This window comes from Anas platyrhynchos, chromosome 5 (genome assembly GCF_047663525.1).
Source record: "Anas platyrhynchos isolate ZD024472 breed Pekin duck chromosome 5, IASCAAS_PekinDuck_T2T, whole genome shotgun sequence".
Taxonomy (NCBI): Eukaryota; Metazoa; Chordata; class Aves; order Anseriformes; family Anatidae; genus Anas; species Anas platyrhynchos.
The window spans coordinates 48512858-48540604 of NC_092591.1; the positions used below are offsets into that span (position 1 = coordinate 48512858).

Here is a 27747-nt window from a genome sequence, read left to right on the forward strand (position 1 = left end):
GAATCCTTGCACTAATGGAGAGGCCACTCTGGCCAGGAGAGGAGGAACACCCAGTTACCATGATTCCCATCGTAACAGCAAGAAGTAGGGGTCACTGTGAAGCCAGCCGGAGCCCTCTGTGCTGGACGCACTACAAATAAGCTACTGCTCAAAAGATTACACCTGTGTCTTATTCCATAACGGGGCTATTAAAGCTGAGCCTCCTGGTTTATTAAATCAGGAAATCAAATGCTGTGTGATGCAGCTTTTTTGCTCACTCTCCTAAGCACATATGTTTGTGAATATGGAGGGCTTTTTATGTGCTCTATTCCCTCAGTCGTTTTGGTGAATCAGGAAATCTTTTAATCACTCATTTAAATATTCTCCTTGCTCCTGTGCTAAGGATGACACTTAGTTGAACACAGATGATGAACAAAAGCAGAAAAAAAATATTCTTTCTACAAAGTATTGTTTCAACACATTGTATTACCATCTGAATTGAAAAGGAGACAAAAAGAGAATTGATGAAATAACTGAAAAATAAGTCTTCATAAGAGCTTGTTGAGGTTTGAAATATCTTTAAAGTTTCAGATGAGAATAAGAGGGCAGTAAGATAAATTTCCTACAATGGGTGATAATTTATAGTTTTCTATAGCAGAACATCCTACTTATTATGCTTGGTGATTATCTTATATTTGCAATGAATTAAAGGTGATTTACACCACCATCACTGCAGAGGAGCAAACTTTTATCCCTAGTGAGTTCAGCTAGGGATTTAAACCCACCAAGTGAGTTCAACTTTATCTAAAGCCCTATACTTACCTTCCTTTAAAAGAATACATTCTCGGTGAGACTTCCTAAAAACTAATAAAGAATGAAAATATAAAACTAAATAATGCAATTTCATGCTTCTTTGATTAAACAGCATAATTTCAAATAACTTTTATAGTAAATTAATTGTGATTACACAGCAAATGGGGTGCATGTTGGGTTTGGCTTGTGTTATAACACAGCTCACAAACCTATCTTTACTGAGCTGTGCTACACTGCATTTAAGCTACTCATTTGTAAAACTAAATCCAGATTTCACTTTTTTGAACAAGAGCTTGTGGGCTGATAAATCAGACATAGATCATCTGCTATAGGATTATTTAAAACAACTGAGTTACTTTTCATTAATACTTTACTGAAAATCAAAAAACAAACAAACACATACACACACACACAAAAAAAAAAAAAAAAAAAAAAAAAAACTGAAAAGTAAAGCAATAAAAATGAACAAATGAAGCAGGAAACCTAAAATGCATTTTATTTCATTTCCTGCACAAAATGAATTTAAACAAAAATAATTGTTTCAACAGCGTCAATAAGTAAATGATTATTGGTCTAAGAAACAGAATAATGAAATGAGAGGACTTCAGGAGGCTAACATCTCTTTGATTTTAACAGCAGAGAGAAGTCAGCAAGTAAAGCTGATCTTTCTGTTTATACTGGATCTATTCATTGAGCACTGATCATAATCAAAGATAGAGCAGACCGCTAGGATCATTGACAGAGGACTTCATTACAGGGAAAATCTTTTTAAAATTTAAGATGCACAATAATGGATTTCAATATTTCAATCAACACTGAAATGAAAGATCCAAGGTAATGACTGCTTCAGCCAAGATTTAATAAGGATGCCATGGGTGGTTCCCAGCAACCACAGTGCTGCTCTTCCTTCAAAAGCCTTCCCATCAGTTTAGGTCCCACACCACCTTTTCTTCACAGATTTTAATCTCGTACAATTTCAACTATTAGAGTGGAACTATAATTTCAGCAGAAACAGGTTCAAACCTTAAGTAAAAAATAAAACATTAAATGCAAGAATTGAAGAGGCAATGTTCCCAACTCCAGCACAGGTTTTTCTCAATTTCAGCAGCACTGTGGGGATTGAGATTTAAAAAGGGAGCTCTACAATCACACCTAAGGCCACTGTCAAAACATCTCTTTCCTGTCAGCCTGTAGACAGGCCATCTCTATCATTCCAAAAATGAACTTAATTAAAAAGAAAGAAGTAATTTCATGTTAGATAAATCTTCACTGGCAGCACAGAATGATGTAGATCTTAAATGTCAGCATGGAGTGATGTATGTAACAGACATCCATGAAAAGGATGTGGTTTTTATAATCATCTTTGAAATAATAATAATAAAAAAAAAAGTCTGATGTCTACCATGAACTGAAAATCCAAACAGCATTCAGGAAGGCCCAGGATAATTTAGATAATCAATCACAAACTTAGACAAGTTGTGGTTCTAGAGGGAATCAGCAACTCCCAAGACCTTCTCTAGGATGCAATTGCTATTCCATTTGTAGCATTTCTGGAGGACAATGATTCTTTTACTTAAAAAATAACAACAGCAAACTGTTGCAGATTTATTTTCCTAACTTTCCATGTCCTGAACCTCACATATTCTACCATAAAGGAAACACAACTTAGTAGTTTGTTACCAGAAAGAGCAAGGAATTTGGACTGTAGATTTTTAATATCTAAGGAACATCCACAATGTATTTTTTGATTGAAATATCATTTTTATCATCAAATTAATCATATAATTTTAAACAAATGGAAATTCTGCTTAATGTCTCTTTCAGTAAGACTTAAGAGATTAAATCTTTTATTGAAAATTCTATTTTCATCCAATAGACTAAGGGATGTGGGACATAGCCATAGGTTTAGGACATTTGCAAGTTAACTTTACTGACTCCTCTCGGAAAAATCAAAAAAGGTTCATTTTACCATTTTTGTTATGTATCCAATATAAGTGGTGAAGAGGTAAGAAAGAATAAAACAGTAATTTCATGTCACTGTAAAACCTTCCTCCAAGTTTCCTGATTTCTCCAGGTGGAAGGCTGAAAAACAGCACTGCACAATAAAGGCATAGCAGCATAGGAGGAAGGGAAGATTTATTTTGGTGTCTCTTTCCTTATCTTTATGCTCTGAATATCTTCGGCTTTCTAAGAAGGCTATTTTTTCATGAGAAGACAACAAAAAGGTGACTAAAGAGAGATCAATGACCTCCTGCCAAACCCCAATTTAGTGTAATCACAAACTATCTCACAAATAGAAAAACAAGAAGACAGTGGGGTTACCTATATGTGAGGTTTTTCTAGAGATAATGTGATTTTTGGTTTCAACCCTCATCTTCTGGTAAGATTTTTAGATCCAAAATTCTCCTTACTCTACTCAGTCATGCAAACAAGGGTTTAACTTTATGGTCACGGCTTTCATCAAGTTAACATGCTAAATACACTCCCTTGCTTGGGATGGTCCCTTATTTTAGGCAATCCATTGGACATACCACCACTGTAAGAAAATTAGATGTGAAAGAAAACAGGACATAAATTTTGACTGATCTATTAAAAAATACAAGAAAATAAAACAGATCTACTCTGGACTGAAAACAGCAAAGTAAATAATTTTAAAACTTTTTAAAAATGGTCATGTAAAATCCCTTACTGTTTGCTGTAGATCAGGTATTATAATTCGAATCACTAGAGTGTTGCTCTGACTGTCGTCCATTCTGCTGCTTGGCTTTTCTGCGGTTGCTCTAATTGTGTCATAAATAGTTTCTTCTTTGGAGCTGTCTGATTCAGATTCAACAGAATAGTCGGAAAAGCTTTGTGCCATTTCATCTTCGCTTGATGTTGGGCTACGAGGCATGTTCAAGCTTTTTATCCTGCCAATACAAAGCAGAAAGAGAAAAAAGCATATATGGATAAAGTCTTAAAAACAAATCAGCTACAAGGTTTGTTTTCCTAGAAGTAATACACATTTCAGCAGTGAAGTCATAGGTTTCATCTTCCTTTTATTTCCTCCTGTAATTTATAGGGGTAGGCACAGTGCAACGGAAATAAATCTAGCTACCAGTTTACTACTAAAGAGGAAAAGGGGTAGGAGAAAGAGAAAAGAGAAATGAAAGAGAAAACGACCTTTCTTCCAGGCACTCTTGGCTTTCCAAAAGATCCAGAGAAACCCTGCACCATCACCAAGTTCTCTGTTAAACAGAAGTGTTGTAAACTGTAATTCCAGATACAGGTCAGCTAGACCTGACCTCAAAGCGTATTTCTCCCAGTGTAACAAGACATTTCAATAAATTAATATAGCTGCTAAACTAACATCACCATTGAGACCTAACTGTAATTGAGAAACTGTACAGGTTTCAATGAAAGAAATAAAATATTTTTAAAAAATTTATTTTTTATCTCTTCAATAAAAGACAGTATTTGCAAATAGCAGAATCAACCAAAAATGAAATCCTATAGGGAGCTAGACAGATACAGATTCTTCTTTGTGGTCTCTGGCTTGTATAACACCCTTTATTATCTACACTACCAAAATCTTTCTATTATACGTATTTAAATAGAGAGTTTAGTAATACCTTTTAATCTGTGGTATAGATTAGGCTAAAGTAAGGATATTTGCATTCAGATTGCATAACCTAAGAGCTCAAAGTAAGAACAACAAAAAATTTTCCTTCTGGGGTTTACCAGCTACAACAGCAATAGACCTTTTTTGTCCCACAAACTCAAAGCTTCTCCTGGAAATGAAAATTATTACTCTGTGGAACAATGAGGGAAAATTTATACTGGAAAGAAATGGAAAGATCATCATAAACTTTGCAGTGCTTGACAAGCACATACTTTTTCAGTTTTCAGAGGCAAGAAAAATGTAAACATTATTTTTCACATTTTCCATAAGAAACTTTCAAATAGAACTTCTCTGCTTTTTAATAAAGAAAAATTCCACAGTTAAAAGAAAAAATACCAACCAGTTCCACTGTTGGCCCCCATTAAAGTGACATTAAAGCAGAAGAGAAAACTGACTTTGCCAAGGTCACTCACATGCCAGGTCATTGTACCAAGATCTCCAAACATACGCTTTGTACAATGGTCTCACAGTGAGATCCCCAAAAGTAAATAGAGTCAAACAGCAGCAGGGACTAGGAGAACACTTCGTACCACTGTGTCTCACTGTTCAGTTTGAGTCAACTAAATATCATAACCATGTTACTCATTTCTCTTCAATGACCGGTCATTTATACTGATATGCTTACAAAGCAGGCATAAAAGACAACTTCTAATTCAGCAAATTCTAATTTTAAGGTGTCCCTATGCCAGTGCCTGCACCAGAGCACAGGCAGTGGCAAGGCAAGCCTCGAGCTTGAGGTCAAAGTCAAGCATTTCCAAAGCACATCACATACCCACATCATCAAGTAGTATTGTTATTTCTGGTGAAGGACAATTCCAGTATTATTACCCTCAGCTGTAATTACTAATGAAGACAAAAACAATGCATTCAAAAATCTGAAAGCATGCCAGTACACAGCAGCTTCATGCAAGGCTCTATTTACAAAAGAAAACTCTTGAGGGAATATTTCATCATCTTACTGCTTCACTGAACTGTACATTAATGCTGCTCTCCAAAGCACCTTAAGTCAATAAACAGCCTAAACATCTCAATGGCTTCCCTATTTATCTGCCAATGCTGAATCACACGAAACCAAAATATAGTAGGTTGATACACAGTATTTTAAGAGCATAAGATATATAGGCCAGTGAGCGCAAGAAAAAAGACACAAAGAACATCCCACAGTTTGTCTCTCCCTAAAGCCATCTGAGAGCATAATATATTCCAGGGCAATGGCTTCAACAACTCTAACAGAGAGCAGTAAACTGCAATTATACAGCACAGAAATAGAGAGCTGAATTTGGAAAAAATAAAAATAAAATAAAAAAAAATCCCAAAGCTTTGGCAAGTGGATTTTCATGCAAGAACTACATGGAAATATCTCATGTTGTAATAACAAAGGGAAATTACCAGCTGAAGAACCATCTCCCATATACCATGCACTTAAGTTGAATAGAACTTCTTGGAAAAGTATCAGCAATGTGTAAGGCACCTAATTTTCTACAATATAGACCAAAAACAATGCACAAGTAACCACAGAAAGGATAATGAAAGACTATCTACAACAGCAAAAAGAGCAGAATTTATGCCTCACCAGCACTACCAAGAAACAGATCATTTAAATGCTTTTTTTAAACAAGATGATCTGACCACTGGAGACACTAAACCAGTGTGCAGGGCAGATCCTTCCAGGGTGCAGAGATCAAACATCCCTCTCTTAAATCTCAGTCTACACACACACACACCTTAGGTAACTTGGTTGTTTGGCTCTTAATTTGCACGGAAACAGAATGTGCTGTCATTTGTTAACCAGAGATGCTCACTACTACTGCTCCCACAGGGAGCATGTTATCTTTTAGGAGCTGTTTTTCCCAGCGATATATCAAAGACTTTTCCACATCCAAAACCATAAACTGAGGATAAGTAAGGCATATTGTTTGGCTTATCTATATTTTTACTGCAGAAGAAAATACAGCAGCACAGGCTCCTAATTTCCAGTTGGCAGAACGTTATTTATTGGTTCAAAAGGATATTACGTAGATAAAATACAGATTAGTTTTTAATAATACAATTTTTTTTTTTTTTTTTTTAAACATAGCAGACCTTTGGTTCCTATGTTTAAGCTGATAGTTTTTTATAGTGATATAATGCATCAGGGTGCTGAGTGGAGAGAAGTTTCTCACTAAATTAAAACAGATTTCCAGAGATCTTTAGAAAACAGCAAGAGTACACAAGTTATCAAAAGGGAAGAAATCCAACTCCCAGAGCTCTATGTACCTGAATGGTGTGCTCCAGTGGGTGCAAACTGATACAGGAGGGAAAAGCAAGAGCAGTGACAAACCTGTCCACTTTTGGAGCCTTATAGCTGATAAGTGTTGTATGGACAGAATGTATTAAATACATATCTTAAAATTTATGCTCAATTTTCCTAAATATTATAAACTAAATATTTACTGAAGAGCTTAAACTATCTTTAATATGCACAAATATTGGACATGGTATCTTAAATAGACATAGATGTATCATTATAAGATACTCAGTACGCATCCCTGGTACAAAATCATGTCTTAAAATCTTCAACTTGATGAAGGCTACATGTGATTTTTTTTATCCTAAAAAGTAAGAAGCTCTCCCGTCTAGTTCTGTAGTGGTAAACTGGAGCAAAACCAAATATACAGACACAAAAACCTGCTTAAAAAGACATCTCATATAAGGTCCTCTCCCTATTGTATCAGCACTGACAAGTGAGGTGAACATGGGTGCTTGTCGAGTTTCCATGGACCAAACCCAGCAGTCCTGCATCTGACAGCCACCCAAAGCCAGCAGCTCAGCACAGAGACCCTGCTCCTCTGAGGCACTCCTCTGGTGATCACTTCTGCAAGAGCTTCAAGAGAGAGAATGGCACGAAGGCAGAGTCCCTGCGCAGCCCAGTGGGGCACTGGAGTCCCCACCACGTCCATCCACGCTGGCACAGCAGAGAGCAGAAAGGCAAGGCAGCTGCGGCCGCACTCCCCCTGGGTTTCTGCAGAGGGAAAGACTAGCATATGGCAAGACAGAAGGAAATGCACCCGTAACACAGAAGCTAAATTTTCGTATGGAAGTCACAATAAAGGACATTTAAGGATTCAACACTTCCTTCCCTGACCTGTGAGATTTTGGTTTTGCTGCCATGTGAATGAAGGCTAGGCTCTCCACAAGTGCCCACTACAGACTAATCAAAACAGCTATTAGCTCTCCCCTCCTTCAAATGTGGCTGAGGCACACGCATCAAATATCTTGCCCAAGGCCACCAAAGGATACATCTCAGAGCAAGGTTTCAAATTCAAGGGCCGCTGTCTCTCAGTCTCGATAAGAACAATCTATTTTTATATAAACATTCACTTGCACAATAGCAGCCCTGTTGCCTTCAGGGAGAAACCCTCTAGGCAGCTATTGTCAGACGAGTTAAAAATGTACCTGTGGGAATATCCCAGACACAGAGTAGGCATTGTTATGGGCTGAGTAATACCATTAACCAGACTGTGAGAAAATTCTGCTGTTAGAATAACAGTAACTGCTAGAAAGAGGCATTTAATAATTAACTGTGAAGAAATACTATTCAGAAAAGGGATTTCCATCTGTGTAAAATCTGCCAGCTCCTAACACTCGGATTCTCTGGACTTATTCAGGATTACACATATGAGAGCAAGAACCAGCTCTCCAAGCTACTAAACTAAAATGCAGAAGAAGATCAAGCATTGCCTTTTCTAAATTTATTAATAGTAAAACAAAAATGAATTTCAGATGGAACTGGAGACAGGGGTGCAGTCACACTGCACTGTGCATGTCACGCCTCTCTACGGCTGTGCAGAAAGGACTGTGGAAAACAAAATCTGATGGGCACACAGATTCCAATGGCCAATTTGATGGATTTAGACTCCGCTTTGCAATGCTGCTTTAAAGCTGTTGTTAACCAGCATGTTGTTAACCCAAAGAAGCAATCCAGGTTAAAGACCAGCCTTTTGTTTTCGGAAGTTAGCTTCAGCATCCATCACATCCCTGAGCTGGATCACTATGCAAATGTTTGTATTAGCAGTGGGAAGAAGATGGCAGATGGCCAGAAGCAAATAGCCAGGGCATAAAAAGGGCAGAAACAACTTTTTCCAAAAGCAGCATTAATGTTGCCAGCATAAAGTGAATCTGTGAGACTACTGCCTATGTGACGAGAAAGAAATCTATGTAAATATGACAAGCTGATTCATGCCAATGAAAACCTCTTCATTACTAGCACCGAAATATAACTCAGAACAGGACTGCTTACTGAAACCTACTGATACAAAAATCATTCAGGAAAATGCAAAAACCTGAAATAATACCTCTGCATGGAGAAAAACAAAAAGTACATAAGGAATGCTAACCAGCTCACAGTAAAATACCAGGGAAGATGAGGCCCTTGCAGCTTCCCCTGTTCTCCCAGGCCCACCAGACCAGGAGTGAGCTTTGGTGTTGATGTGACACCATGCGAAGCTTTGCTGGTCAGGTTCCTGGCGGTCTTCTGCAAAAGAGACAGCCTATTCCCCAAGGGAAAACCTCCTGGTCCAATTTGATTTAGAAGTATAGCTGTAGCTTAGTAGACTGGAAAATAGAGGATGAGGATGTGCATCAAGAGGATGAGGACTCTAAGAAAGTTAATCTGTTATCCCACAGTTCTCTTGATCCACCTCTGCAAAATGGTTCTTAATTCTTCTGTAAAGCACTTTTACTGTGTGGGAGAAAACAGTAGAAAGCCAAATCTCCTGCACGCTATTAAAAAAAAAATCCCCCTGCAAGGTAATTACCAAAAAATTTTAATCATACAATATTTTGCTATTCACACTCCTGTAATTACAGTTTCTTTCCCTTTATATCACTCCTTCTCTTAAATTTGTCTTGGTTGCACTGTCTGGTAATGCATTTTTTATCGCTCTGTTAAATAACTGAAACAATTAAATAAATATTTTACAAGATGTGTGTTGAGTACTCATGTACCAGATCACCAAGCAAAATTCCTCTTTTAGTTTTCTCTGAAGCTCTTGTTTCTCGTCCCAGTATCTCTTACCCTCAGATTTAAATATTGGTTTGAAATCAGTACTGAAAATCAATGGCCATACCCATTTGTCATCACCAGCACCACTGGAAGATTCTTCTTGCTGCCCTGTTTCAAGGCCAACTTACGCAGTCTTTGATTTCTCTGCTAGGTAAACTGCACAGGTGACAGAAACAAATTGTTTTGCAAAAGTGATCAAGTGTGACACTTTTTTTCCTCCTTCCTTTAAAAAAAAAAAAAATAAACAAACAAAAAAAAAAAAGAGAGAGAGAAACAGTGAAGGGATTGTTGACCCTGCTTCTTATTCTGAGGCAGGTTGTTATGCCTTGTTCATGTATATTTGTGCAATGCAGACATGCCAAGAAGAGGCTAAGCCCCATTAACTTCTGGTATTCAGAGTCCTAAATACCAACATCATATGATTAAAGTGGGTCTTAAGATCAGACTGGAAGAATGTAATTTGTTCTTTTTACAGATGTACTTCACCATTAGCACTCCTAAAACATATAAGATCTACACGTTTAACCTATTTCTACAAATATAGGGTGGTTTTCTGAAAGCTTTGTTAAGTTTCCAAACAGCTTTTTGTCCAAAGATAAAATTCTTCTCATCCTCCAGCTGTTTTACTTAGTGTTTATTTTATTTATAAACTATTCAGATGGTCAAAGTATCTTTATGGAAAGCCTGAACTTCAATCAGGCAGATGCAAAAAGAGATTTTGGAAAAGGACAGATACAAAGAATACAGTAGATAAGTGACTTATTGTGTTGAATGAGCAAGTCTGGAAAAGAGGCCATTATGGAAAAGGCTTTAAAATGTTTGAAGTACAAGCAACTTTTCAACTTGAGAAAACAAAACCTGTTGAGGAGAGAAGGAGAGGGAAGGAGAAGATTCAAGCATATTACTAGGGGAAACACAGCCAAGTATTTATAAATGTTAACCACAGTGAAGTTTACAGAAAAGGGCAACTCCCATTGGCAATACAATATCTTAAGTGTCTTCTGTTGAGCACCTGCAAGGTTTCCAGTGCAAACCTATCTGACCTTTATTTAAAGGTCACCACTCCAGACAAGGAATTACAACCAGCCCCTTGAGCCCCAAGGTAGGTAGCTTCTAGGCTCTCTTCATTTCTACTGTTATTTTTAATATGGCCTCTGCTTTTGTACATTTATTAGAACATATATTTCTTAACGAACAACTGTACGCCTAAGTAATTATTTAAATAATACTTGCAATGGATGCTGTATTTTACCTAGGATGAAATCGTAATGCATTTTGAAGCATTAAGTAAATGACTGGACCCCAAAGTGGTTGCATACACTTATTTGCAAAAACAACTTTCAGTCTGAGAATTCATCTGCTCAGGGTGTATTAATCCAGAATTCTAAAACACTTTAAGTAGATGTTAAAACAAAAGCTACATAAATAGCAGCTAAGTAACTAATTCAAATAGGAAAACCAAAACAAAACAACAACAACAACAACAAAAATTAAGACTAAAGCAAAGCAAATTACCCCAGAAACCAAAGCTCACCAGCATACCAAATATGAGATCTGTCCTGAATTCATAAATTCAAATAAATACCCTTTCTAAGCAGCTAGCATTGGATCCTGAAAGTCTGCCATATAATCTTTATACTGTTGATCTTGTTTGGAGTAAAATATAGACACAGTAACCCTCTGAGAGCCTTTTTAAGCAATTTCATACCTTGCATGGGGAAACAATAATGGATGTAAACCTGCTGAAGTCAACAGATTTACTTTAGGAATGGCTGCACAAAGATGTGACACCTACATGCATTCATAAGAAAAACAGTCAGGGAAAGTTTTAAGATCCAACATGAAACATGGGAAAGTCTATCCAATAGATCAAGCCAATAAAGCTTTTCTTGATAATATCACAATAAAGATATAAATATTAACTTTCATTAAGCATACTTATGTATAGTAACTGGAGATTTCAAAGTTGAAAACTTCAGCAATGAAAAAAATATATTTCCCCATTCAGTTATTCAAAAAGAGAATTATACAAACTGAGTAAGTAGTTATGAATTGTTCTCTTTAAGCAATGTGCAAGTAGTACACCACTTCAATTTTAAAAGATCATTATCTATTCATAAAAGATGGATATAATGCTTGTTTTGGTTTTCCCAGAAGTTTTCCTTACCTCAACTGTAGGCTTGCAGAGAAAGCAATTTTATCTTCTAGGCTTTCTGTTTCCAGCATCTACTTGTACTCGACTACGTAAATATCACAAAGATTATAATATGTTGGAAGGGAAAGGACATAAGAGAATTTTAAAAGACTTAGACTTACAATAAGAATTGGAAAAAAAAAAAAAATCAAAGCTTGTTAAAGGTATTTACCTCTGGTGCATCTCCCTGGTGGATAAAGCAGCTTGGTTGCTTGTTAATTTGCACTTTATGCTTATCAATTTATTTTCCTTTTTATCCATAAAAAAACATTTTTGTGAGAGAATTTTTTTTTTTATTTATTCAGATGAACAGAGAAGCACTGTTGCTGTCTTGTTATGTAGATTAGAACAGATCCTGAGAGTAGAAAAGACAGACTCTTCTATCTACAAGTGAGTTAGTTATGAATGGTTTTTGTTATGAAGATCTACCTGAATTTTCTTTAAGTATGATCCTGATGGAGGGCTACTACGTTACTGAAATGAATTTGCTGTGTTGCCAAAAATAGTCTTATTGCATACATTATTTTGGTCAAAGAAATACTGATCCAGTTAAAAAAGCAAAGCTTCAAATAGATGGTTTATTTTTCCTACAAAATTATGTTATCTTTGTCTGAGAGATGGGTGAAAAAAAAAAACTAAATTACCCTTTCTTGTTGTGCTTGTTTGTTTTTTTCTTATTTACTTTCAACAAATTCACTACTATTTCAATGCACTAGGAGACACCCCTTGAAGCTTGCGGAGGATACCTGGTAATCGATGTCTGCAGCAGAGGTGGTCCTTGAGGGCACAGACTTTCCAGAGCCTGTCACCCCAGGGCAGTCCCATGCCGAAATGCCCTATAGTTGGAGATTTGAAACATATACCAGGGTACAGAAGCTTCAGATCAGGAGCAGTTCTACAAACACAAGTCAAGAATTCTGTGATTCTAAGTTGTGGCTGTTTCTTACCAGCACTGACAACTATATTGGCAGTAATAGGAAGCAATGCATAAGGCAAATAAGCTTCTAGTTCATTTGCTGCCTTGCAGAGCCAAGCAGAAGTAAGCCCTGGCCTCAGTTAAGATCATGAAATCAACATGATAGAGAACAGGGAAGAAAGGCAGAAGGAACTACTTGGCCTTTATAAACTTAATTTCTTTTCCTAACCAAGAGGGAAACAACAAATGAACGGTGACCCAGAAAGGATGTGCACACTGTACAGCCAGATAGGTGACCAGCCTGTGGTTTAGCCAGCCTCCAGTGTAAGCAAAGCCATGTGCTGTGTGTGTCCTCGCTCTCTCTGCACCCATCTGTGCAAGTATGCAGCAAATATCCCTGTGTCCCAGTGGCAGATGGTCTCCAGGCTTCTCTTCTCCAAATTGCAGAAAAACTTACCCGATTTTTTTCAAATGAAATTTTAAAAGAGGAACTCTGATGATCTTATCTGCATCTTGCCTGCTTATTTTCCACCCCCAAGGTATGCACAACTTGGGCTTTAACCTGTACTCCAGCCTGTACACGCAAGCCTGAGTTCATAGTGGAATTAACGTTTTTTTAGGATTGTGTATGTGAGTGATGATAGTGATGGCAGACTGGGGAAAAATATCTGCATGCTCGGAAAGGTTAAATGGTCAGCCAAGATGACACAGGTAGCACAGTAGTTCTGAAGAAAATCTGAGAAATAAACTATTCTCTTGCCCTTCGAAATTTTGATTCAACTCAAAGTAAAGATAAGAGATTAACTTTTTTGATTAACAATCAAAACACAATGAAAAATACCAGTTTTCCTCACAGACGATCTACACTACTATTGGCTTCAGTAAACAGCTCAAGAAATAAAAGATTACTTCTTAGGCCAGAAGAAAAAAGAATGAGATGCGTGCTTTTAACTAGTATGCAGAAACAGGGAAACAAAAATACATATAAAGGATAATAAAGTTTAAAAATATATAAGGATTCATCAATAATTCTTTGAGCCTTCATTCCCTAAATGCCAAGTGTAGTTTGAAATTTAATATTAAAAATAAATAGCATGCCAAATCACCCTGGATAACAGCTTACAATACTTTGATTTAGAGATTCTTCTCCAGTTCAAGAGAAATCCCATAAACATCTCCAGCCAAGAACTACAAACTCTTCACATCAGAGTACCACAACTGTTCAGCATCCTACATCATTGTTCTTCTGAGGTATCCCTGTCTCCATACAGAATGAAGACAAATATCAGTCATTTGCATTGGAAGGGCTTATGGAGCTCTCTAGTCAAGAAACCTGCTCACAGCTGATGCAGCTGTGAGATCGCAGGCTTCTCATGCTGTTAACTACATTTGTCTTGAAAACCTCCAAGGATGGAGAATGTGTAACCTCCCTGAGCAACCTCCCTGCCCCTGCCTGACTGTCCTCGTAGGGAAAAAGATTTTCCTCATACCCAGTCTGAACTTGTTTCAACTTATTGCCTTCTCTCTCTTGTCCTCCTGCCCTTCATCACTGCGCAGAACCTGGCTCTATCATCTCTGTAACCTCACTGCAGGTGTAGGCCAGTTGATGCTCCATCTCCCCAAAGCCACCACTTCTCCTGCTGGTCACCTCTAGATTTTGTCCCCACTCCCCTCACAGAAAATCTTCTTTACAATAGGATCGTTCCTCTATGCATTTCAATATCACTAACACAAAATCACCAATTTTGTTTTTAGCTAGGATGTGAAGATGCCCTTTCATCTTAGTTTTACGTAAATGCACAGTTAATGAATATTCTCAAATATTCTGCAGCCTTTTTTACTTCTGTATTGTTCAAGGTATAGGGCAAGAACAGAGGAGAATATTTTTTTCATTCTCCCTTCTAATCCATGGCCACTCAAACATTTGCCTCCCGTGTGCAGTCCCATAGCATTCCTGCAGCAGCACACGGTTCATATGAAAAAAGAAATACTGATTCAGAAAATCAGGTCATTTTGCCCTGTTAGCGGTGTATGTAACAAAGCCGTGACCAAACCATTACAAAAACTTGACCTCACTAAAGAAGGGCAAGGCCACGACTAAGTTTAGAAACAATACTGGCAACCATGCCAGATGTATGGACAGCTTGGTCTTACTGAGGCCAACTGCAAAACACAGCACTTGCATCTCTATTTTGTCTTTAAATAGAGCTGTAATGGTTAAGATAAAACTGGAAGATTAACAAATAGGCTTAGTTCTATAACCTCCCAAAATCTGCAAGTTTCCAAGCAATCATATGTTTTGTAATCAGTATGGTTTCACAGTATTATCACACTGAAATATATGTACAAAGTTTTTTCAACTGTACCAATACATGTTGGCTGTTAACCTACTACCAGTAATATGTTCCTTTCTTGTGTTTTTTTAAGGGGACTTAAGGGGACTTCAAAGTTCAAATTATCATGGACTGAACAATTCAATCTATAATTTACAAGAGATCTAAGTAAATTTCATCATCACCAAAGCAAATTCTTGATTTGTTTACAACATGTACAGTGTTTTCTTTACAGAGTATGATTTCCACCTGTTTGTGCAAGTCTCTAATTCAGTCACAGGTAATGTACATCCTAAAACGAGGCCGTTAGAGAACTAGAAACACTTTAAACAGATTTATTTCTAATTGACTAGATTTTGTGTTGATTGTACTCCTGTAAGACCTGATTAAGTGAATTCATTACCATTTGTAATTTTCTGACGGTATACTTTGGAAATTCCAGCCAGGGAAATTATCAAAGTCTAATCAAGAAATGCAAACTGAATATAAAAGCATTCTTAAATAATCTTGATTGAATTATGATATAAAATATTCCTAATAAAAATCTGTCTTGAATTCCAGGCATACAACTGTCAGTTTCTGCCATTAAGTAACTACTTAGTAAAAGTTCTTACTAAATCCTCTGTATGCATCGAGCAGCTGATGGTGTAGGATTTCACGGTCCTTTGTGATGGCCACCTGCATGGGACTGCCTTTCTCCAGGAATGAGGAGCAGTGATGTACAGGAATATAATGCGTGAAAGAACTATTTCTCTATAAAACCGGGGGCTGGCATGACCCTGAGATGAAGTCTATTTTATTCTAAGTCTTTCTATTTTGCTGCTCAAATACTCCCATGTGTATTGCTAATGTTAACAATTTCCACGCAAAGCTCATTTCCTAACACTGCTCTTGATGCTGTCAGAGCTACCTATTCCTGCACCTCATTATAAGAGAAGAACAACGTCTAGGCAGCTCTGCTTACTGTGTAATGCAGCTGTGCAGGGAAGGAAATAATTAAGCCCATCATGTGAACCAAATCCTTCAGGACATTCCCATTAATGAGATCTACTGAACCCCTCTCTGCCTTGCTGCTTGCACAAATGAACAAGGCAGAGACAGAGTGCAAAAAGCCCTCCTCTTCAGCATTAATATAAAGCTATGAAAACAGAAATATATTTTGTTCAATTCACATTTTTAAAGGAAATTAGCATTAAAAAGAGATTTGCTGTTAGCTTTTATGCCTACTTCATGTTCTCCCAGGGATTTTACTCAGTCTGCCTTCCAGTGTTTTCACTCCTAGCTGCCTCATCTCAAAAGTTTTCCCCAGGCCTAGCCTCCTCTTCCCCAAACTGTTTCTCAACCACACATGGTAAACTACCATTTCTGCCCCTTTCATGGTACTGGATTTAATTTCTTTCTAATGTGCTTTCATCTTCATGATTTTGACATGCCTCTAGTCCCTCTATTGGGTTAAGAATGCCACCAGCTCCTCCCCATTTTTTCTTCCTCCCCTTTTTAGTTTTCTTTTCTTTTTTTTTTATTTTTTTATATTTTTTTTTAGGAGATTTCAGGATGTATGCTAACTTTCCACACAGAAGATAGGTCACCAGGCTTGGCTCTCTCCCACCACAAACCTGCAGCCATTAATATGCCCAGCAGTTGAATTTCCCACCATTATAGCTTGCCACAGAAGGCATGCTAGGCATCAGAGCTGCATCACCACTGCCTCAGCAAGAGCAGGGGGGCAGGAAGGTCCTCAGGCCTTCTTGCTTCCACAAGACAGCTCTTCTTGCAGCAGCACCCAGGCTGCTGACTTGCCTGCCCTGCTCCACCCAGGGCACAGGGCTGGATCCCCTATCGTTTGGCCTGGAGAGGACTCATTAAATCACAGGCAGTCAGACAAAGTACATAAAAATTGAAGTTTTGCTATAGTAAAAAGAGCAAAGTATGTATGTAATATTGCAGTATTTTGTATATTAGAATAATGAATGTTAACTATACAAAAAAAAAAAATGGTACATGCAACAAAGACCTATAATAATACTTTTAAGAGAACCACAGAATTGGGTACTGGAAGTTCCCCTTCACTAACAACTCAGAGCACGTAAAACATAGAGAAGTGTTTACAGCCTGTACCAAACATCACTGTCACTGTTGGCTCTCACGGTGAAACAGCGTGCTCAGTCATGAATGTCTGCTTTTCACATCTGCAGTCACTGTGACTGCTATGAATATAAATGGGAAAGAAAGACATTTAAAAAGAAAAAAAAAAAGATTGACAAGGTAAGCAGAAGCCTTACCCATCACATCTGTAGTTTAGAATGTGTTGATGTCTTGCAGTGTTAATACATTATCAAAGCTAGATTTGAGTAACTGCTGTTCTTTATGCTTCAGACTTATTTGAAAGGTAGTTCAGTTCTACGCTGATGATATCTATTTCCCACAAATAGCTTAGTAGCACTGAGCAAATAATTTAAAAATTGAGATTTAAGTTTATTTTCCCATTTTTAGAATTGATTCAAAGTATTGCCTCTTACCTCCATGCTTTCTCAATTCTGCAGAATACTCAAACATATACATCCCTCATCAAGGTATGACAGTATGAGCTCTGAAGGATTATTTTGATCATGCCATAAACTAATGACCAACTTGATATTTGAAAAACTCCGTAACTAGAAACTTACTGACACGTTTTAGTCAACAAAAATTAGTCTCCTAAACTCAACACATTGCCAAATAAAATTCTGTAATTCTGTATTTGTGTAATTGTTTTTGATCTATTTCCTTTGTCTTCTAATTGGCATAAGTACTCATGTTTGATATTGGCACTAGCCACAGAAGCAAATAGCCAATGATAAATTCCTGATAAGTTAATGTTTTTTTTTCTTGTGCTGGCCTTGAGGTACACACCATCACGTTTTAAACTTTCTCTCCTTTTTCCATTTCTACAGACTACTCCTCCAATTTGAAAGTGTTACCCTGCAATACCTTGCCCACTTTTTACATAATTTTAATGTTTTCAGTCTCCTTCTGTTGCTCATCCAAAGATACTGCTAGGACTGTCTATCAGTGTGAAACCACCACACTATCTTACCTTTGATATGTGGTCATAATGTGCATTAACACAGACAGCTGCAGCATCAATATGAGAAAAGGCCCCTTCACTTTTCTCTCATCACAGAGAAAATGAGGTTTTTAGTTTTCAGATCATACGGAAGCATCAGGCTTCACCAAAGGAAACCTAATTTTAAATCACTGTAGTTTTTGATCATTTTTTTCCTGACTTCTGAGTTTAAAGTTATTTATTTTGTAGCAACTGGACTGTAAGCCAATAAAATAATTCTAGTTTAAGAAACTTTTGTATAAAAAGGTGTAAGAAGTCTCCAGAGTACTACCAAAACTTTTCAAATTGTGTTTTAAAAGAATCACAGAAAAGGTATGAGGGAAAAAAATAAAAAGGAATAAGAAAGAAATACGTAGAGACTAGAAGCCTGGTTGAATAGAAAACACTGAAAATGCAGTGCACAGATACAATAGAAAAGACACAATGGACATGTCTGAGCTATATAATGAGAGGCTCTACAGTGACATCCTAGTCCATCAGTTTTCACCTAACTGTATGATGAGGGACTACACTATGAAATTCTTTACCCAAACCAGACATTAATTGCAAAAGTTGCAGTGAACTTCCCAAAAAATTGCTCATTAAAAAAAAAAAGTGTTTCAACACATCTAATACAAGAAGTACCATAACATTAGTCTTTCTGCTAGTTCAGATTTAAAGTATATTCAGTAGGAGGAGGAAGAGAGCTGCTACACGTGATGATGAAAGTTAACATGCTCTCCCAACTGTCTTCACAACAGTCTGCTGTTAAACTGATAAATTCTTCTCAGTCTTACTAAATCTGTGATATAAAAATCAATTCTGAGAAGTTGCTATAGGATTAAAGGGAAAAGAAGGTGAAGAAAAGACATGAGTAACTTAAATGATTTCTCTACAAAAATTAATTTGGCATGCTTACCTGTCAGCATACATAAGAAAGCAACTGTGTCAAGATCATCAGCATCTAACTATTCTCAACTCAGATTCCTGTAAAAAATAAATAAATAAATACATGAGAAAATTGACACATAGAGAAAGAAATCCAGTGACCTAACAGACACCCTCTTTAAAATCTGCAAAGCAGAAACACACAGAGCACAAAGGGGATTTTGATGCATTAGTCTTCGAAGGAAAAAAAAAAAAAAAAAAGGAAAAAAAAAGAAGATTTTTATTGCTTTACCAATTTACAACACATTCATCATGCTGTAACATAAATATTATGCATAGCTTCACAATGACAGAGCCTTACAACTTGACTCACTCCAGAGTGCTTCTGGCAGCATAAAGCTAGTCTTAAGGCAAAAACAGGCTCTCCTGGTTATCAACAGACATAATTTCAGGCCAGATCTGTCAGCAGGTGAAAGATGCTGCCTTGCTGTTTCCGTGGACATCTTTCTGAATTTAAGTTCTGCAAAGCACTCAGCATCCCAGGCACGTGCATTTGCAGAACAACCCCAATTTGTGCAGCAAAATGCATGTCATTGATTGGTGGTTGTTGTTTTTGTTTGTTTTGTTTTGTTTTCCTCCAAGTCTAGCTGAGATCCAGAAATTACGTCTGCTTTTTCCAGCCCCTCAGAAAGATTCCCCAATTCAGCAGACACGTTGAGCATCACAGTCCAACTCCCACCATAGTAAGGGATAGCCTAGAGCAGGCTAACTGATGAGCACTGAAGTGTATGACTACATTCAAATTTATTGTCTTCGTGGATGGGTAGAATCTCACACTGAAGAAAGTTTTGCCTATGATGTATTTCTTCCTTTTACAGGTGTAAATGAAAAGGAAAAAACAGACTTCTACATTGAGAAAGCAAGTTTGACAAACTTTTTTCTTTAACTTTTTGGTAACGCACTCTACTGCATGGTACTCCGTCAAAAAATAATATTAGATTATATTACACCTGTTACACTAAGAGGTCCAAACAGGCACTCTCAATTAGCCACAAGAGAAATATAAACCAATTATGTAGCTCCAGAAGGAGTACAGAACATGACCATAAGTGAAACCAGAAATTCTCAGGGATAATTATGTGAACACCATTGGACTGCATGTTCTTTATTTTAAATTAAGATAGATTTTGACAAATTTTACCGAAACAAACCTATTCAGAAAGTTTCAAGAAGGCAGAAAATATTTACAAATGTCTCTCCAGCAGCTGCATAACTCTGCACAACTATCTTACAGAAACAGCAAAAGCTATTTAAATAAAGGACACCAAACTACTGTATTTTGTACTAAATAAGCTGCTTTTGAGTTGAAATCTAGTAGACCCAGCATTTTCAGAGTCAGAGATATAAACATGATCTCCACAATCATGAATGTCATAGGGAATGTAGGGAAGGAAGGATCACTAGCTGTTTCTCAGAAGGCGAAAACCAGAATTCATGGAAGGGAAGGTATCTGCAAGTTAAAAGCAAAACAAAATCAACTAATCTAACAGGTTTCTTAATCATGCTTCCACTTTTGAACCATCTCTTATACATGCCAGCTTTCAGTTTCTATATGGATATAGAGACAGAGGATAAGGAATTACCTGGAACTGGAAAACATCCATCACAAATGAGTCCTTCCAAAATTGCTTACAAATGCTGACACATCTGCATATTACAAAAAATGGCTTTGTAGTTTTTTTATGAGGCTTATAACTTGGCCAATTTTAGATAGATATTGGTAGGATTTAGTAAAGGCATAAAGCAACAGTCTGAACTTTAAGGCAATATTTTGGGACTTTGTTGTTATAGAATGTAACAAAACCAATATAAATATTAAGTATTCAGCTACTAAATACCCCACAGAAAATAAAATCTAAGAAAATTCAATGAAGGGAATTTTTTGGACTTCCTATGGAGAATTGCAGCAGTTTTTTCTGTATGGAGTCCGAAGTCTTCTGTTTACAAAAATGACCCAGCAACATGTCTCCATTACTTGTATCTGGGCTGTTAATTTACTTCTTACAGTAATCTCTAATGCTACATCTAAGGATAAGAAAATCAAAGCAGTCTCAAAGAGTTAGGGAAAGGTCTTTAAATGATAGTCTTTGTATACTGCAGATTTATAGAAAACAAATTAAACGGTGCCAATGCAGGCTTCCTAATGAGGTTGGGTGAGGTTGCATAGTGGATGAAGACACCGCTGTTGCAAAATTAAGCAACTGTTGTCTTCTCTTCCTGAAAAACACACCTCTTAATACTCACATGCAGACAAAAATGATCAAGATCCCTTCAGATCCCGTTTTTCCTCCCCTCCAGCCTAGGACTGGTAAAGCAGAAGCTTCTCTTTCTACCGTCAGAGCTTCTAGCGCACCCCTAAACAATTCTCTGTGCCATAAAATCCCAGGTTACTCTCACATCCCCATCACTTCCTGCTGCAACAGCTTTCTCTTCCAGATGCTGCCTGCATGCCTGGCTAGGCAAAGGATTGAGTATTATCCCCCAGGTGACGCACAAAGCAGGACAGAAGCTGCTGACCTCATGCCTTTCCCTCCATGGAAGCACTAATGTGGGTCTCTCCAATACTTAATCACCAATTTTCATAACATTTGCAGGAACACCTTAAGAGATTTCTGTTACTTTAAACAAATCAGCTGAAGTTCAGCAAAATATTCAAAAGCCATTGGAAAGTAGCAGGGGACGATTAAGGAGGGGAGAAAAGACTGGCAGCCCAGCCACATAAGCCATTTTCCTCATTAAATCAACCTAAAAAGCACCAAGCCATAACTCCAAAAAGCTGAGACAAACACTATGGCTGATGACACCTATGGGGCCATGCAGCAAGGAGATCTGCCTGATGTTTCCACACTGTACAGTGTGGCAGCAGTACCCTGGTTCAGGGAGCTGCAGCCATGCAGTATTTATAGGACTTGCTGCCCTGCTCAGCACTGCTCCTTTCCCCAAGCAGGTCGGCCAGGATGCCAACCATTCCCAAAACGATGCAACTCAAACATTCCCCCTGACCTGACAAGTTTTCAGATTAGAAATGTTCCAGTGTTTCTATAACTAGCAGAATGAAAGCGTCAAGATTTCCATATCCCCATTTTTCTCTTGTAACACGTGCATTTAATGAATCATCTACACAGGGAGATAGCCTTGCTTGTGGGCATTTCTCTGTGCTTAGGTGCCCACTTTGGAGAGTACAAGTTTTTAACTGAAGAGCGAAGTTCAAGTAAATTCAGCTACTGACTAGATAAAGTACGTCCAAACACTGCTCAGCATACAAACATGCATTTATTCTGCCAGTATTCTGGCTCACGCAAACACAAGCCAACCAAAAATCATACAACCATATTGGCAAACTTGAGTAAATATTTGTGCTTAACCTCTCAGCACAATTTCAGTGCCAGAGTAGCCCCAGTTTCTGGCTCTTCCCTGGCTCCCAGCTGACCAGCCAGCTTCTTCGCGCAGCTGTCTGCATGGCTATGGAGAAAAATACCCATCTCTGTGAAATTATGAAGATGGCACAGAGAATGGTTATATGGAAACACTCAAAAATGAAGCATATGGGAATGCTCAGCTCCAGGATCAGCATGTTTTAATTAATACAGTTTAGAATGAAACATTTCACAAATTTGTCATTATTTTTTCCAAACAAAAGCAGCCCTTGCAATCTTAATACTATTGTACAATACTAAGTGTTCCTCATCTATATTCACATACACAAAAATATCTATATGTCATCAACAGTGAAGATCCCTTTATCTGCACCAAAGCTTATGTTCCCAGCAGCTTCTGTCAAAGGCAATTTATACATGAGGCCTTCAGCAAGCTTGAGTGAATGTCTTCAGAATGCGAATACCAGAAGAGTTCACAGGAATACAGAAAATTTCACCTGGTTTAAAAAATGGCTAAAGCAGTCCAGCTACGCTAGATGAAAGTGCTAACTGCTGCTTTAACAGTACATTCATGTAATTTATAGAGAGCTGAAGGCACCGTAAGACTGCAGGCAGTCCATTAGTCTAGTAATACAGAGACTCCCAGATGTCCTAATACTAATAGGCCCCAAACACACACACTGAATTCTCCACGTTTTTTCCATGTTAAATTGAGAGCTCAGATACCGGGGTGTACTGGTAGCCAAGGCTTGCATCTCTGGCACGTATGTACATGATGGATGCAAATGCTGCATGAGGGAGACTGAATAAGCAAACCTGATCTGATTCTAGCTCCAAAGAGCAAAGCAGCAAGCTGAAAAATGAATGTAGCAAGGGAAGAGCTATCTGAGATTTTGAGAGACTCCTGTTGTCCAATTCTGCCACTATATACTGCCAGAGCAAACAAAGAAAGTCTGTTTGCAAGGTTGAAATGTGAACAGAATCAGGAAAACAGTTCAAGGACGTGGAAAAATAGTTATTTTATTCATTAGAAGAGACCATATTTGGGCATAAATTTAAAACTCAGAGCAGAAAATACTCCACATGGACCTTTTTAGAACTAAATATGAAGCCTACAGCTGCTTGAATACTTACTGGAATGAATTCACATATTTGTGACTCTCTTTTTGCTATGCTTGACTACTCTAATCTTTTTTTTCTTTTTATTTTTTCCTCAGCTGCCCGACCATAATGGGTTCAATGCTTACAGTTTTTGTGGTAGCAAGGAATGGTCTTCAAAAATGTCAGATGATTTGTGGCTTCAGACCATTCACCATCTATGGCAGCACATCCATGCTAGCAGCAAAAATAAGTTTACTTTCTGTCCAAATACAGGTAATATAAACATACTATTAATTTCATTTACACCTAAGATGCAGAGAACCCTCCACGGCCCCACACATGGCCTCTTCAACATTTTTTATCAGATAAAAGAAAAAGCAACACTGGGAATTTGGGCAACACAACATATTAAAATGAGGCAGATTAGCACAAAATCAGCGATGTCCCAAGTTGGTGCAAAGCAGATATTAACAAGACACCACCCCCCCAAGTCATCCCTGCTCACCCAGGCATCAAACTTCTAACTCTCCCTGCACTTGGAGAAGAGGGGAGGACAAGGTGCAAAGGTTGACTTCATTTTGCTAGTCCTTATTAAATCCATTTCTAAAATATATAGCAAATTGAGCAGTTGGTAGACCTCACTTAATAGCTCTGACCTGCATGCGAACTGCAGATCTCCAAACACCTCATTCTCTAACACAAAAAGCCATGCATAATGCAGGAGTAGTGCATGGGTGAAGTTAATAGTGTATGCTAATCCCTTGCTGAAGCTCAGGGACATGCTTGGCCTCTGCTCTGCAGCCACACACGCTGGGCACAGTTGGCCAGAAGTTCATGACCACTTACATTTAGAAGCCAATGGGGTCTATGGTGCTACAGTGTGAGCACAAGGCAAAAGGCTTCTTGTGACAGCAAGAGACAGGATCTACATACTTGATGTCTGAAACCTGAGTTTCAGAGTTTACTCAGCATGAGTAGATATAAATCTATTGTGATCTGAGAAGTTTCAAACTTTGCTATCTCAGAATAAGCTGAATGTGATTTAGGCAGAATTCAGGTCTGCCATAACAACACTCCCCACTTTTAAGCAGAAAACATAGTCAGTGTCTTTAAATAGGACAAGGCAAAAATCCTACTCAAATACAAAACACTTCTGGGCAGTACTGCTGCCCAGTCACACTGCACTTCTAATCTGACCTGTCATTGTGCTGCTTGACACCAGAGGTTTCCCAAGTACAGGAACTTCAGCAGGAGCCCTTAGGGCAGCCGCTTGCTAGATTTCCCTCCTCCTCTTTGCCTCATAAAGTGGGACAGCCACAAATTCAGAGCATACCGCTCATGACTGCTGGCTTCTCTAATAGATTATTTAGTGCAATATAACCTTCATTAAAAAGGTCCCTCTAGGGAAAACACAAAGTCAGGATCAGAAGAGTTTGCAAGATACTTAAATAGGAGTTGTGTCACATACACACAGGTGGACTGACAACCACCTGAAGCAGAGCAAGGTTGAACCCGGAGCAATTATTCTTGACACCTGTGAGTATGTCATCAGCTAAGGAGAACTCAGGAAAAGACCACGGGAAGCAATTTTTTTCTCTGGCATTTTGTTAAGTGACAGTCCATAGCCACTAAAACAACTGCAATATATGCAATATTCTAGCTGAACATTAAAGTCAAGATCACGAATAAAAAGTATGCTGCCAACAGACCTTCTCTACCCCATAAAAATGTGGAGGCCTTGCTAACAGCTTCTGTGTAAACTATTCAATGCCTATGTTCCAGTCTTCTAAAATGATTTTTTCCAACCCTAAACATAAGTGTAAGGAGACTCGGGTTACTAGGAAAGCCATGCCACATAAAGAATAACTTATTTCAGGCAGCTTAAATTTTTAGTTTATGATAATAAAAGAACAACCAGAAGTGAATGCTGCATTTTTGTTACCTATCCGTAGGAGTTAAAAAAAAAAAAAAAGTTCAGTCACAGAAAAAAAATACCTCCTTCCTATGCTTATCTAAACATAAAATGCCAATATAATTAAAGTGATAAGTATTACTGCAAATCATAAGCAATCAAGGATGAAAGAAAAAAATGTAATACTCAGTTCATGGCTCATAATTATTTCATTTCCCACATACTGCAAAATCCACAATAAATAATAAATAATGAAAGCCTTTCAAAAAGCCAGAAGATGCTCACCTTGGATGTAACTTTTCATGTAATTCATCTGACATGTCCAAGTCAATAAAGTCAAAATTGTCAAATTTCAACTTTCATTCTATGAGATGAAACACTTCGAAACGTAGATTCACACAAGTACTTGCACCCAATTGCTACCTGTATGTATAACTGGACTTTGAGCCTAAACTCAAAGGAAAGCCTATTGATTGTTAGCTGTTGACCAAAAAGAAACAAATTGTTCAAGAAGTGAATGAAATCCACAGACTATGAGTATCTAAGAGGAAGAAACAGCTTTTATGTGCTCAAGATAGGAAAGCACCGTATCTGCCATGCTTTCAGCATTCTGTGTGGTTCTGTTTTATTTACATGTACCATCTAAACAACCATCACTCTGTTGTGGAAACATTTGTTACTGTTGTGACAACAGGAAGGAGAGATTTCCCCCGATTACAAATCACAAACCACTGTGGACACCTGTAGCCTTTGTTCCTTCATCCTTCTCTTAAAGAAGGAATATTTGCAAAAGACACGATTTTATTAACTTTCCTGGCTGAGCTACATGATAAGTAAAAAGAGATGAAATGGGAAGCAACGACAAAAGGAGAAAACAGAGCTGTGGCCAAGTGTGGTGCAAGGAGAGCTGGGCTGCCCAGAGGTCTATTATGCAGCTTGCCAGCAGCTCCAGAGGGGTGAGTGGGTCCACCAACCCATCCCCACGCCTGTTCAGTTTACTGGCAGTGAGTTTAGGCTGGTGCAAGAACAGACGGGATGGTTTGTATTTGGTGGGTAGGGTTAAAAATTTGGTTAAGAAAAACGTTTTCCATTCTAAGAAGAAATAAACAAGCTTATATCATGCTAGCAATATTTAAAGGAAATAGAAATACATAGCAATACCTGTGTTTTCTTAACACAAACCTTGTAACAAGATGAATGTGGTTTACAATGAACAATACAAAAGAGAGTAAGTAGGTATAGCAGGTAACCAAAGCAGGTAACCTTCAAGTGAACGTTTTGAACTACCTAAATGGGATTAGCTCTATGTACATTGGAGAGTATTCAGTAAGATTAGATTTATTGTTTTTTGCAACACCTTGGACCATCCATGATCAAAGTGCTACATTTAAGGTCTGCTGCCATCAGTTCTGCAGAACAGTGAAACGTGTTGTCACTGCTCTGAATCCCCATACAGGTATTTAGCGCATTACTAGAACTACATGGACCAACAAAGTATCTGAGCCATGGGTATGCATGCCTTGCTCATATAACATATTACAGTAAACAAGGTTACACCAGGCATCAATTGGTTCATTTGTTGGGCCATTCCATTAAGGATGCACTGCACGGAACATCAGCTATTATTTTCATGGGGGCTTTTTTTTATTTAAATAGAAATCATAAATACAATTAAAGAAAGCACTTACAGTTTCCCCTAATTTTCAAATATGGGTCAGGCAGCATTTTGTCATATGTTTCTTCTATTCATGGCTTATTCCCTTCCCTGCTTTTACCTGCCCATACGCAGATGGGCAGATTTGCCCATTTATTGTTCATTTGAGCTGTGTTGTTATCCACAAATTTGTTTATCTTCATAAATACAGTGAAATAATATAATACTATGAAAATATATCGAAAACAAATCAGGTATAGAAAAGGTCATATACATCTATAAAAAGGCACTCGGCTACTACAGATCACTAAATCAGCTCTACAAATATGTAGATTGCTATACGGAGAACTGACCTTCCATGCAGAAAAAATAAATGCTGATATGCCCCAAAGTAGTATATGGCCATGTAGCCTGTTAAGTGAATGCAAATATTCATATGCACATGGCTGTAAGCTCTGTTTAAATGATCTTTACCCTGAGAAACAGAGTATTCTCATTAAAATGCAATCTTAAACAGAACCAGACATCCCCTTCCCCCCCAATGAAAATACAAGGTGTATGTCTGTCGGGAATTAAGCAAAGCTAACGTTGCACAGTGTCACCCCGACCTAAGCTACACCTCCAAGGCACACCACAGACTTAAAAAGAAAGAAAAAAAAAAAAGTATTAAGAACTGTGAAGAGCGCATTTGTGCGTGTGAAATACAAAAAGGCTCATTTGCTGAAAAATG

At 37.8% G+C, this 27747-nt stretch overlaps 1 protein-coding gene across 2 annotated transcripts in view; it reads right to left on the reverse strand.

The window, feature by feature from the left end:
• The window catches only part of SHANK2 (SH3 and multiple ankyrin repeat domains 2), a 351046-nt gene that overhangs the window by 307431 nt on the left and 15868 nt on the right, over positions 1 to 27747 (reverse strand). For both annotated transcript variants that reach the window (XM_072038992.1, XM_072038993.1), the window contains exons 3-4: positions 18945 to 19012; positions 3482 to 3701 (exon numbers count right to left, since the gene is read on the reverse strand). In XM_072038992.1, coding sequence (XP_071895093.1) covers positions 3482 to 3701; positions 18945 to 18958 — 234 coding nt within the window. In that variant the 5' untranslated portion in view covers positions 18959 to 19012. The remainder of the gene's footprint in view (positions 1 to 3481; positions 3702 to 18944; positions 19013 to 27747) is intronic.